A 12,393-nucleotide genomic window follows, 5' to 3' on the forward strand; every position below is an offset into this window, starting at 1 on the left:
CTTTTACCCTGTGGGAATATTAACACTTTGGAGACAACGGGCTTCTACAGAAGCCGAGCGAGTTGTTAAGTCTGTGACAACGGGCTTCTACAGAAGCCGAGATGTATCCCTAATAATTTGACAAAGTTTTCCAGCTTATTATTAGCTATTATGTGCTGAAGTTCTTTGAAGTGTTATTTAGGTATATTCATTCATCTCATCTATTAAAAAATTAATAAAGTTACGTGGAAAAAAATCGAGAAAAGATGATATCATTTCAACTTTATGTTCGGATCAAAAAAGGCCCTCAAAATACCTGTACAGCTGGAGACTGTAAGAGATCATACCGAATGGGACCAGATTACCATCAGTACCTTACCAACATGATGCGACTTTTGAGTATTTTAACTTGCAAACGTCAGAAACAGCACCTAAATTGTGGTCTTTTCTAATCAAAAGTGATTGTATTGTAGAAAATGTACATATTCCATTCTTGTCCCCTTGTCATTTGATATAGCACACTTGCTCGGTATGATCTCTTTGTTAAATATGTTTTTTTTAGAGCAATGTATGCAATCAACCTTTGTGGTTTATCTGAGTCGTTTCATATTCATATATCACCTTACATTCTCTCAGGCAATTATGATGATTACATTACCTGCCCATCTTTCGTTTGGAAACTAACTTAGACCAACAATAATTTAAAATAAAAGAAGTGGTTTGTGATGGGCGGAGTTTATGAATCTACATAAAGGTCATTTGCTGGTTTTCTTTAGTTTTGAACATTGATGAAGACAAACTTTAGCATCCTTCCCACACCATTTCTTGAAATGAATGAAGACATAAGGCATGAATCTAGAAGTTATAATGATTAATTTGACGAGCAATAATAAATAATTTCTTGAGTGTTCTCATCTTATGTAAAGAAATTTAGCTCGTGAGGAAAAATAAATCGTCTTCTCAATGACAGAAGGAAAATATTTATCATGACATCCGATAGACTTTTAGCTAAAAATGGTCTCTACTGGGAATTATCTTTTCAACAAGACCCGCATTTGCTTCTTTATATTCAATGATTTAAGAGTTTATTATAGCGTTGAACTTACCTGCATATACACTCTTTTTAGCCGATAACCCACGATGCGATTAACGTTACGCAAATCTGTGAAATAATTAGGAACTTGCAATCCGATTAACGCTGTGAGATAGAATAATATTATCCAAGATTCCTACATGAAAATCACATGATAAATGTGTTTGCTTGTGTAGAACTTTAAATGTTGGAACAATTGCATAAAGCAGATAACCGTTACCGGCTATACATCATAAGACCTTGTATTGGAATGTAATATATCCAACTAGGCGTTGTGGCGTGCGCCTGTAATCCAGCTAAAAAAAAGTGGAAGTTACAAACTGATTCAGCCGAGGACGTAGGTTCGAAACTGAGTCACGTCTTTCGGATGGTGACGTTTAAAGGTCGGTCCCAGACGTAAATAATCATATCTGATTGATACACGTCTGTAAAAACCCAATACACACACACACACCAATGTCTTTATACATGTATCTCATAGGTTTTAAATACATCATCAACTTCAAACTCCATTGATGCTGGAGACTATAATGTGTGCATTTAAATGAAGACATTATTTATAGTTACCCTTTTTTTTGCTTCATATTACTAATCTTGTTATAATTATAAAATATACAGTGCATTGTGTATCCATTATGAATCTGTTTAAGGTATCCATGGCTGCATGTAGTTCTGCACTGTCTTCAATTATACTGTTCTCCAGAAAAATTCTCATACAAAGAGTATTCTTCAGCAGATTTATATTCAAGATTAAGAATGCTCGCACTGTTACCATAGATAGGAACATCGACAAGAACATCAGGGTCTACATCATTTTCTGCAACACGATTTGTCTGATTTATTGCTATCTTCAGATTCCCCCAGTCATTCTTTGGAGCTCTGTCTCCTTGATCATGCTGCTTGGTAGCACCTCTGGATGCTGCAGAGGGATAGATCTTCTTGGTCTTTCGGCTCATGTCAAGATTGGCGTAAAGGCCCTCCACGTCTACCATCGGTTTGACCGATACGTCTTTCTGCGCATTAGTTGGTGTAACAGGTGGTAGAGTCCCTTCACTGATACTGAATGGACTCTTGCAATCCTTGTGGCCACTGAATCGGAGGGTCCGTTTCATGGGAGTCGATGACAACGGCAGATCTTCCATCTCAGTTTTCAAGGGGGAGCCATCAATATCATCCACAGAACAATAAGTGATTTCCAGAGATGACCCACTCCCAATGACTGTACTCGGAGTGTGTGTCTTTCGGATCTCTCCATCATTGGGAGTATTTCCTCCCGAGTTTTCGTAGATGCGTCTAGAATTACCAAGAAGTCTTGAAGAGGCAAAGTTAGCTTCACTGCAGTTGTTTGTGAGATGTGAAGTAGAATTGTCCTCTTTCTTTACCAATGACTGAGAGGCAGGAAGGCTTGATGTAATGTGCCGACCAGAATGCAGGGAATCAAACCGTGGATCATTAATTGACATATCTTCTAATGGCTGATTTGAGACAGTCCCATGTGGAAGAGAACGTTCATCAGGTCGAGGTGACTGGGTGACCATCCCCACAGATTCTGCGTTATCTTCAACTACTGCAGTCGCTGAACTCCTTTGAAGACCCATCGTCTTATATTTTTCTCGGAACATGCCATACAGTTTTGTAAAACAAATGCAAATTATGAATCCAAGCGTTGATGCTACTCCCGCAGTCACGAAGATCCAACGTGTTGTATGACCTTCGGCAATATATGTATTTGGAAATGTACTTTCAGTAGTTGCCATGTCGGCTAATGGAGCACTAGGCCTTGTGAAATTTGAAGTAGAAATCATTGTAAGAGCTGTTACGTTGACGGTCACAGTGAGGGTTTTGCATTGCAGATTTTCTGTTGAATGTGCTTGCCGTTGTGTGTTGTTGCTAGATTCAACAATGAACGAAATATTACTGAACCGGTAGTCCAATAAATGTAATTTGTCCATGCTATGTAGGATCATATTTGAGTGATCATCCTGTTCTCCATAAAAGAAAACGATATTATGAATGTTAGACAAAGTATAATTTGTTGTAGATTTGAGAGGGATCAATGTTTCATCAACACTGTACCACCACGTAGGGGAAATATGCTTACTTGGAACGCAACGCTCAATCATGAACTGCTCAGTTTGGTCGTTCCGAATCGTGTGTTGCATCATTGATGGAAAATCACACGTCTTATTCACAGTCAACTGTCCATGAACAAATAAACATTTGACGGGCAATTCATTTCCAGCCAGTAGGTTTTTCATTGTCACATAAACGCTGAAGGTGTTAGTTATTTTCCTGTGGACATAACCCAAATAGTTCATTCCAGTCACATCCTTGGATACTACACTTTCTCTCGATACAATCTCTGCGTAGTCTCCTTTATCAAACTGGATCCAGCGACAAGACAACTCTACCTTACCCGCTGTATGGTAAAGAAGAGCATTGCAAGTAGGGTTGCTATTATACACTATTAAAGTTAGTTGGAAAGCCAAACATACTGAACGAAGCCCGTTGTAAATGTAAATGCTGTGAGTCCCTGAATCTGTTTCTTGTGCGAGTTCTATAGATATTTCAAAAGTGTTGTCATCGAATCCTTTAGCCAATGTAAAACGTTCATTACCCACAAAGCGTGTGAAATTACGACTGGAACTGTCGTACGTCCCAAGTATAATATTCCGATATTTCGTCCACCGTAGACTTTGCATTGTAAGCAGTGATTGTGTAACCTTAAATTTAACAGAGACATTTTTGCCAATAACTCCCTCGAAAGATTGGTATATATAATTACCACAAACTTCAGTAGAAATAGACTTCTGATAGAAAACTTGCAGAATGAAAAGAAGTAGAAATAGTTTCATGGTGAGGATCAAAAACATTCTTGACAATATTCTAAATGTTAAGTTTGTGAACTAACTGGCTTTTGAAGAGTGAGAACTCAGATGTGCAGGTATATAGAGCAGTTAGACTCGACATGATATATGAAGACGTCCACAAAGTACCAATATATCTTTTGGAAGATACTTTCAGAGCATGAAGCTGTATCCACCAACCTATTACAACTCGCCCAATCACAGCTTGACAATCCAACTACAAGTGATCACTTTAATTTTATGTGAATAATTATGTTGGAACATTATCTGTTTGAGGCGTGAATAAAAAAAGGCCATTGTCTTACTTTCTTTTCATATTACATGTATGTAAAGATACAAATTAGCCATGGTTTCAGATATTACCCTCTTGAGGGTATCAAGTGTCAGATATTGATCGTTAATCGGCAACTAGGCTAAAGCGCCAAATCACAGCTTAACCAGTCAGTCACAAGTGATCACTTTTATTTTAATTGTATAAATATCATTGAAAGATGATCTGTAAGAGACTTGAAGACTAACAAACAAACCACTTAATTTAACTTTTGAAATTACTCATTGTCTAGATTTCTTTATAACAAAAATGGGTGGGTGAAGACTAACTTTAGTTTCAGTTGCAAAACCTTTTGAACGTCGGGCTTAGATCTTACATTGGTATATAGCGCCTTTACATAAATATGCTCAAAGCACTTTACATTAGTAAATAAAACAGAATAATTATTTTGCTCTCCAAGCGCATACACTGTAAATTTGTTGTGTAAAGCTGTGTAAAGTTATTTAAAATGCCCTACAGATCACTCCTGATATCTATCACTTTCGTTTGGTTTGGTTTTAATATCCATATAAAAAACATGCCAAATTTTTTTTTTGGGGGGGAGAGGGGGGTTATTTATATATTTGTTTTAAATCCATATATTTTAAACAAAAAAAATATGTCAGTTTGGTATCTGCCTAGTCTGTGTGACTAAAGTATAAGACACACCTGTTATTTACATGTATATAATATCTTAACCATTCAGTCAATGTCAAAACAAATATTACAACTTCCATTATCATCATGTCAAAATGGAGCTGAATTGTGAACAATGATAAATACATTGTCATCATGATCATCATGCAATACTTATAGAGAGGTGAACAAAATTAAACTCGGAAGCTACACAGAGTTCAAGCAAAATGACAAACAAAACTCAGCTTGGGCTCTAATCTTTCTCAATCAGGTCAACATTATTGTTGGTACATGTATTTGTTAAGTCATTTACCAAGAAGTCTGTTGAATTGCTTTAAAAGTGTGATTCATTGGTTTGCATGTCTTTAATTTGCTCTCATCTTGAATCATACGATATACATAGAAGCATATTTTCTGGGCATTCAAGCGGCATTAGGAGCTTAACATCGTCCCCTACCCCCCCCCCCCCCCCTACCCCCGCCGAAGTAAAACATTATTTCGGTAATATGATTTAAGAAATCATGTTGGCTCTCCTCGGCTTGCTCGATATGATTCTTTCGTCTTGTTCGATACGCGCCCGAAAATAGCTATAGCTCCCCTGCCATCACAGCCCTTAAAGACAGAATTGTGACTAAAGAGAACTGCCATTTATAAATGTATATCTAGCTATTAAATGAAGAGATAGCATGTACTAATAATTTCAGACATATTTCATCATTATTTGTTTCTTGTCATTCTGCAGGTGTTTATGTTCTTCCGAGTTCTCCTTCTTCGGGTGTCCCCTCATCACCTGACCGGTCTCTGGCCCACCATGATCACTGAGATGGTAAATATCCTTGTGATAGATCAGGGGGGTGTTTCACAAACCTTTTTTCAATGACAAACCTGCTGATAACCAATCAGAGGCAAGGATTTCCATAGCTTATAACAAAAACTGCCATTTGTCACTGATAGCAAGTTTTGTGAAACAACCCAAGGTTTATGAGTTTTTTTAATTATTGCAGTGAAAACTTGTCTGTTCAGATTAGATTTGGTTATTATGATTATCTATAAATCACCATTTCCATGAGTTACAGTTCCCAAGGGGCTACCATGTCCATGTTCAAGGTACATGTATTTGTAGAATACCAAATAACTAAATTCAGAATCAGTTGCTAGAGTATGTGTCACTGAAAACAGGATAACCAATAAAAAAAATGTCAAAAGAAGTGAGAAATTAGAAGAAAAAAGGACAAAATATATACCGGTAAGAAGATACAAATTCTAATAGTGGATAATCAATTTGAAGATGTACTAAACCCGATGTCCTATTCTCTCCTTGCATTGAAGCCATAAAATTGATACAGATTTTTGTTTGTGTGTGTGTCTGTAACGTTAATAAGCTTTATGGGAGAAATTTTGTAAGAGAAAATAATGCTGTAACACAGGGCCAGGCTATTTCTAGTCCATGGCATAGTCTAGACATTGAATATTGTTTTGATGTTCATTATTGCTTTTGTCACCCTCCTCATAAGTGTTATAATCTGTTTTGATCTTGTTAGGTTCAAGTATTCCTTCACATGGAGGAGCAGTTAGCTAAGAGCGCCCAGGATGGTTCCAAACGGTCAGCACTGGTCAGTTTCTTCCAGCTGGGTTCCAATGGAGGCAACGCATTGAAGACATTCCTTAATCTCTACCTCGCTGCTTCAAAGTTCCTTGACCTCGCACTCTGCTTGCCTTCGGAATCGCTTCCTCAGTTCCAAGTGTAAGTTCTACACTCATCAGGGATGCATACATGCCAACTGTTCAGATTAAAGAGGAACATTCCTCTTTTTGGGAGAAGATAATTATCATTTTAATGCAGGTGTTCCTCTTCCTGTACAAATTTGTCTGTAGTATTGAATAGGAGAGTTAGGATTGTTCCTCTTTTTTTTTAAAATAGCATAATTTGTACAGATTTCTGATTTTCAAATGTTGGCATGTATGAGGATGTTTAGAAACATACAAAGAAATTATTACTCGTCAGAAGCGAGTTACTATAATTGTACTTTAATAATTTGTTCATTGATATGTGGCAACCCTACTTTGTGGAATAATGACATACAACAGATAAACACTGTGAGAAAAAGGTATTTAAGTTTAACTACATTTTATTAGTCTGTGTATCATACAAATTTGAAAACAATGATAATAATTGTTTAGTAATCGAAACCTATACCCCAGCATATTAACAAGCCAGACTGAGACACCAGACCTAAAACAGACCACAAGAAAAAGATTTTTCTTTCCAAATTCTGTCGGGTTGGACTCTGTTTTTTGGTGGTTTGAACAGTTACATGTATAGAGTCAAGAAATTTGATTTTGGTGCCCTTCCTCGGACAACATGATGATAATTACCTTCATATGCCATTTTGTATGTTATTTTTTGTTATGGTATTATTATAATTTTTTCTACATGCAGTTACAAGTGGGCATTTGTTGGTGAGAGCAATGAGGGTGATTCTCAGACCAGATTTGTTCCTCATATTGCCAGGGTCACCAAGCTGCTTAGAGCCAAGAAGAAACAGGTACAAATCATTCACTCAACTCTGATATCATAACAATGTATTGTGGTGCTTCAATGTATAATGCTCAGACTTGCATGTATTCTGTACAAGATGAAGATTGTTTCATAAATAATATGTAAGGATAATATCATATTATAACTCTGAACATTTGATTTAATCTAGAGATGATATGTACAATGTTGGTGTGAATAGTGATGATAATGTCAAATTTCAAACCAATTGGAAAAGGACATATTACAAATTCAACTGGAAATATGAACATAAATAAAACTGTTATGAGAGTATACATGCTTGACTTAACTATATTGATACATCGACTCACCATTGAATATTCTTAAAGAGATTTCAACCAACTTCATTCAAGATAATGATCTATGAGATAAACTTTTGTGTCAAAATATTCATGTCATAAATGTAAGATATCCCTTAACCTGTTACAGAGAGGAACAAAACAATGTATGTACATGTACATGTATTCACCTTTTATGGACTTACTGTGTAGTAGTCCCAACATTGATGAGCTAGTCGCGCTTGTAAATGCCGACTGGCTGTAATACTCCCCAGGGAGTGGAGAATGTGCATACATTGTGTGTGGGTAAGCCTGAATCCGATGACAGGGGTAATAATATGTACTGCGCCTAGAAACAAAGTATTAGGTGCATTAGAAATGTGAGCTATTATTGTTATTAAATATTTTTTCTTTCAATTTTTTTCAGGACCAGAGTCTGAACCACACCATCATGCAGAGGACTAGCCAAGGGCGCCCTCTGTTGGCCATGCATCACATCCGCTCAGTGGAAGAGCTCATGCCTTTCTTCAACACGCTATGCAGCATGCAGCAGTCATCCACTGCCAGACCTCGGACCACATCATCTCAGGGACCGACCACGCCCTCCGGTAGCCATGACAACAGGCAGAGTAACGGCCGGGCTGATGACGAGGAGGAGGTGGTTGTCGTCTGGGACAAGAAGGAGAGCAGTGTCCAGTCTGCCATGGCTGATGACGAGCTGATAGAACATCTGGTGGAAAGAGATTTCCTCCTCATAGCGTGATGATGCAGTGAGGATGGAACTCAAACTAGATGGGAAGAAAGATGGAGGATGGGAAGATAAAGAGTTTGCCATCTCGAGTGTGATACAGTCAAACCTGTGCAAAACTTCTCACAGAAGACAAGACACATGGTCTTTATAGACAGGTCATATTTCTTTACACATGGTTGCTAAACACAGGTTTCATTCCTTTTATGATGCCAGTATCTTGCAACACGATGTATAGGCAATACCACACAAAAAGACCATTATAACAAAAAGAAAGGAGATCCTTTTGACAGTTGCTAGGTTTTCCTAGTTGAACAACACGACTGATGTAAAAGTCCTCCTTCTGTGACTGAAGACCTGTTCTAAAGATCTACCTCTTTATGCCAGGGGCAAAGGTATACATGCAATTAAGAACAAGAGATGTATGTATGTAGAGGAGCTGAAGTGTTAACAAGAGAAACTGAACCACAAGTACAAGCATATGCTTGGTGAAATTAGGTGACGGTTATTTTGTTGCTATTTATGTCAAAACCAACTGATATTCATTCCTATTAATTTCTATTAAAAGAAAATTGTTTGCTTCAAAATTGAAGGAGATGCTGCATCAATGTGCAAATATATTATTGGAGGTTCAAAAACAGACCATGATGATGAACTTATGGAACCTTATATAACCAAAATTGATTTCTGTTAATTCTAGCAGAATTTCAGGATTACCAATATTTTAGATTTTCCTTTAATTGCTTTCATTGTTAATGCATGCTTGCTCTTTTTTGTCTTTTTGTCTATTTTGCTCTAATATATCAAATTCCTCAAAGATATTTACCTTTTACTTGTATTGGGCATTTTTCTTTACAATTTTTCTTTTACAAATTATCTAAAGCTTTTGTATGTATACACATGGAGGTGTGTATATACAATAAAAGATGTCAGTGTTGAAACTTGGAAGAATATGTATACTGAGCTTGGACATAAGATTTTAGATATGTTACTTATTTAAGGGGAATATATTATGCATTCCAAATGACGTCATGCAGTTTATCAGAATTGAATTCATCCTATTCATTCACGAATGTCCTGAATATAAATGATTTAATTATTTGGCGAGGTAGATAGATCTTACAATGATTAAGAGATTTATTGATGTAATCCACCAGAAAAACAAACATGTTTCCTAGTACCCGGTGTGAGTGAGTGAGCCATGGGTGTCATGACAGACATGATGGTTTGTTTATGAGTGGAATATTGCAAAAGCCTTGAAAGAAGTTCACCTTTTCCAATGATGGATTTGTCCAGGTTCTCTGTAGTGCAATATTTTTGTTTTATTTTCATTCAAATTAAAGATGTGCCTGAAAAATATGCCATTGAATGTGATACGTGTATGGAAATGATTGTAAGATAGAATATACATGTATGCTGTGTGTAGTGCCACACCAAATGAAAGTGAATTGAGATGTTCTGAATACATGTAACATCTACATAGATTCGAACCGAAAGGGTTACAAAGTCCATAAATAACATAGCCCCTTCACTCTTAGAAGCAGTACCTGTAGTTCAATTAATGATATTTGGATGTAATTTTGCCATACTTGTACTGTCAGTGGTATGATTATATGTGATCTACATGTACATGTATACTGCTAGAAAAATTATATGTTTGATTGATTGATTGGTTGATTAATGGATGACTTTCTGCAACTTAACTGTATAACCTGAGGTCCCATGCTGCCAGATGAACTTTGTATCGTACGTATGTTCCCCAAGCAATGTTTGTGTAACTGACATTAAAGTTTGAACTGTAAGTGGGCTCATCGATGCTCTTAACCTCATTGATGTTATGCATGTCATTTCATCGTACGTAACACTGATTCCTTCATACAGAGATTCCATTGCGTTCCAATTTACAATTACAGTCTTTGTTTTTATTTATATTAATATTCCTGTCAAAGACATGTAAAAGTTAAGTGCCATTTTCTGAAAAGAAATAATAATTGCCTGTTATTTTTATTATGTTTCTATTATTCATACCATTCCATTTTATAAAGTTTAGTAAAAAAAAAAAAAAATTCTTTTCATAGGGATTTTATTTTGTTTCATACATCAAATATTTCATGTACGTAACATAATGTTCGAATATTTCACTGTAAAGAAAAATATGAAACGAGATAAAACATTGTACAAGTACATGTATAGTCTATCATCCTTAGGATATATGAACAAGATTGGATAAAAATTTAGACTCATTATTCTAAATTGAGCAGTTTCACTGACATTAAATAACTTGTGCTTTACAACATTTTGTCGAAAAGATGACTTTCTGTTCTCTCAAGAGATCGATTGACTCCGTTTATTCTGTTGTAATAAAGTCAACAGCAGGAGAATGATATGTAAATATTCATAAATTATTTCATTATTAATATTTGTGAAGCCTTTAATATGTAACAAGATCTGTTCAAGAAGTATAGTATTTCTCAGCTCCATGCAGTCGTAGATAAAAACATTTAATTTTTGTTAAACTCTTGGTTGAAGTCAATATTGCCTTAGAGATACATGGACACAAATATGGTGATTTACATGTAGGCGATCAGATGATTTAACAAGAAATTTATCTTTTCTTTCCTAATTAATCTGTTTCGAGGTTCTTTTATCCAAAAGAAAATTGACAAAAAGTGCAGAAAGAGTTGAGTGAGGTAGTTTACATACATGTACCTCTTAATATGAAGAGTTTGTAAATCTTTGAAAAGCAAACAATTCAATCATCAGAAAGTTTATATCAATGTTTTTTATGTTCATGGGAATGTATAACTGAAAGAATATAACGTGTTTTATTTATCTACCTGTAATATTGTTTTGAATATAGATTATTATATGCTGCTTGTTATATATTAAACTCTCTTTTCAAAGCATGTGCATTGGATGACATAGGCAGTGAAAAATAGAATAGAATACTCAACAGAGTGGATAGCATAGGACCATATTGTTCTGAAATGTTATGGTGTATACTTCATATCACTGCAAGTGACCTCATTATTTATGTGTACATATTTGGTGAAAAGAAAATTTTCGTATCTTATATTCAAATTATTAGATTTATACATTAACATATTCATGAATAAAACAACATGTACAAGTCTACAGGCATATCATGTGAACCAAGAAGAAAATTTCGATAATATTTAGCATTTTAATCTTCTTTCTTTCATTTTAAATTTATTTGAAAGACAATAGTTTTTATTGATATGCTATATGAGCCTTCAGTACTTGTATATGGATGAATTCCTTTGGACATTTATTTAACATGAATGTACAAACGTACTTGCCTTTCTATATGTACATGTATAATCTACTCTTTCTTATTTTGTGGATAAAGATTCTATACTTTGTTAATCGGCTTAATGAAAAATGAAGTGGCTCTATGTAAAAGAAATTGTTTAACAAAGAAAGTTAAAAAGTTAACAGTTGTACATGCAAGTGTTTAGAATATTCTATGACAGAAGTCTGTATGTTGTCTTTAAAGGCTTGATGTTTTCAGTGTGGCTGCCTATTGTACGTTCTAAATTGGAGGAGATAAATGGAGTTTATGGGAATAAATACAGAAACAAAGTAGATTTGATGCACTTTGTATGACAACACAAGTTTATTCTGTGTTCATTATTGTGTTGTAGCCCTCTCTAACTCTCAATCACATGTCTTTTGATTTTAGTTCTTTTTCCATCCAGCCATCTCTTAAATCTCTCTTGTCTCTCTCTCTCTCTCAACAAAAAAAAGATAAATAAATGGCAAGAGGTTAGCCCATCATTGTGGGTTAAAATTCGAACATTTTCAAAGAGGCCTCATCTCATCTGTGGAAGGTGTCTATGACCCCTGTTAAAGGGATTGGGTAATTTTATCTCAGATTCTAAACAAAATCCTGGATTTAGCTCAT

At 35.5% G+C, this 12,393-nt stretch overlaps 1 protein-coding gene across 1 annotated transcript in view; it reads left to right on the forward strand.

Annotated features, from left to right (window-relative positions):
• LOC582705 (protein dopey-1) overlaps nt 1-12,100 on the forward strand; it is a 43,907-nt gene extending 31,807 nt beyond the window's left edge. Inside the window, 4 exon segments of the mRNA XM_030994912.1 lie at nt 5,628-5,711; nt 6,427-6,629; nt 7,326-7,431; nt 8,148-12,100. Of these exon segments, the coding sequence (XP_030850772.1) occupies nt 5,628-5,711; nt 6,427-6,629; nt 7,326-7,431; nt 8,148-8,483 (729 nt within the window). The 3' untranslated portion in view covers nt 8,484-12,100.
• The last annotated feature ends 293 nt before the right edge of the window (nt 12,101-12,393 follow it).

This window comes from Strongylocentrotus purpuratus, unplaced genomic scaffold, assembly GCF_000002235.5.
Source record: "Strongylocentrotus purpuratus isolate Spur 01 unplaced genomic scaffold, Spur_5.0 spur5_scaffold_21, whole genome shotgun sequence".
NCBI lineage: Eukaryota > Metazoa > Echinodermata > Echinoidea > Camarodonta > Strongylocentrotidae > Strongylocentrotus > Strongylocentrotus purpuratus.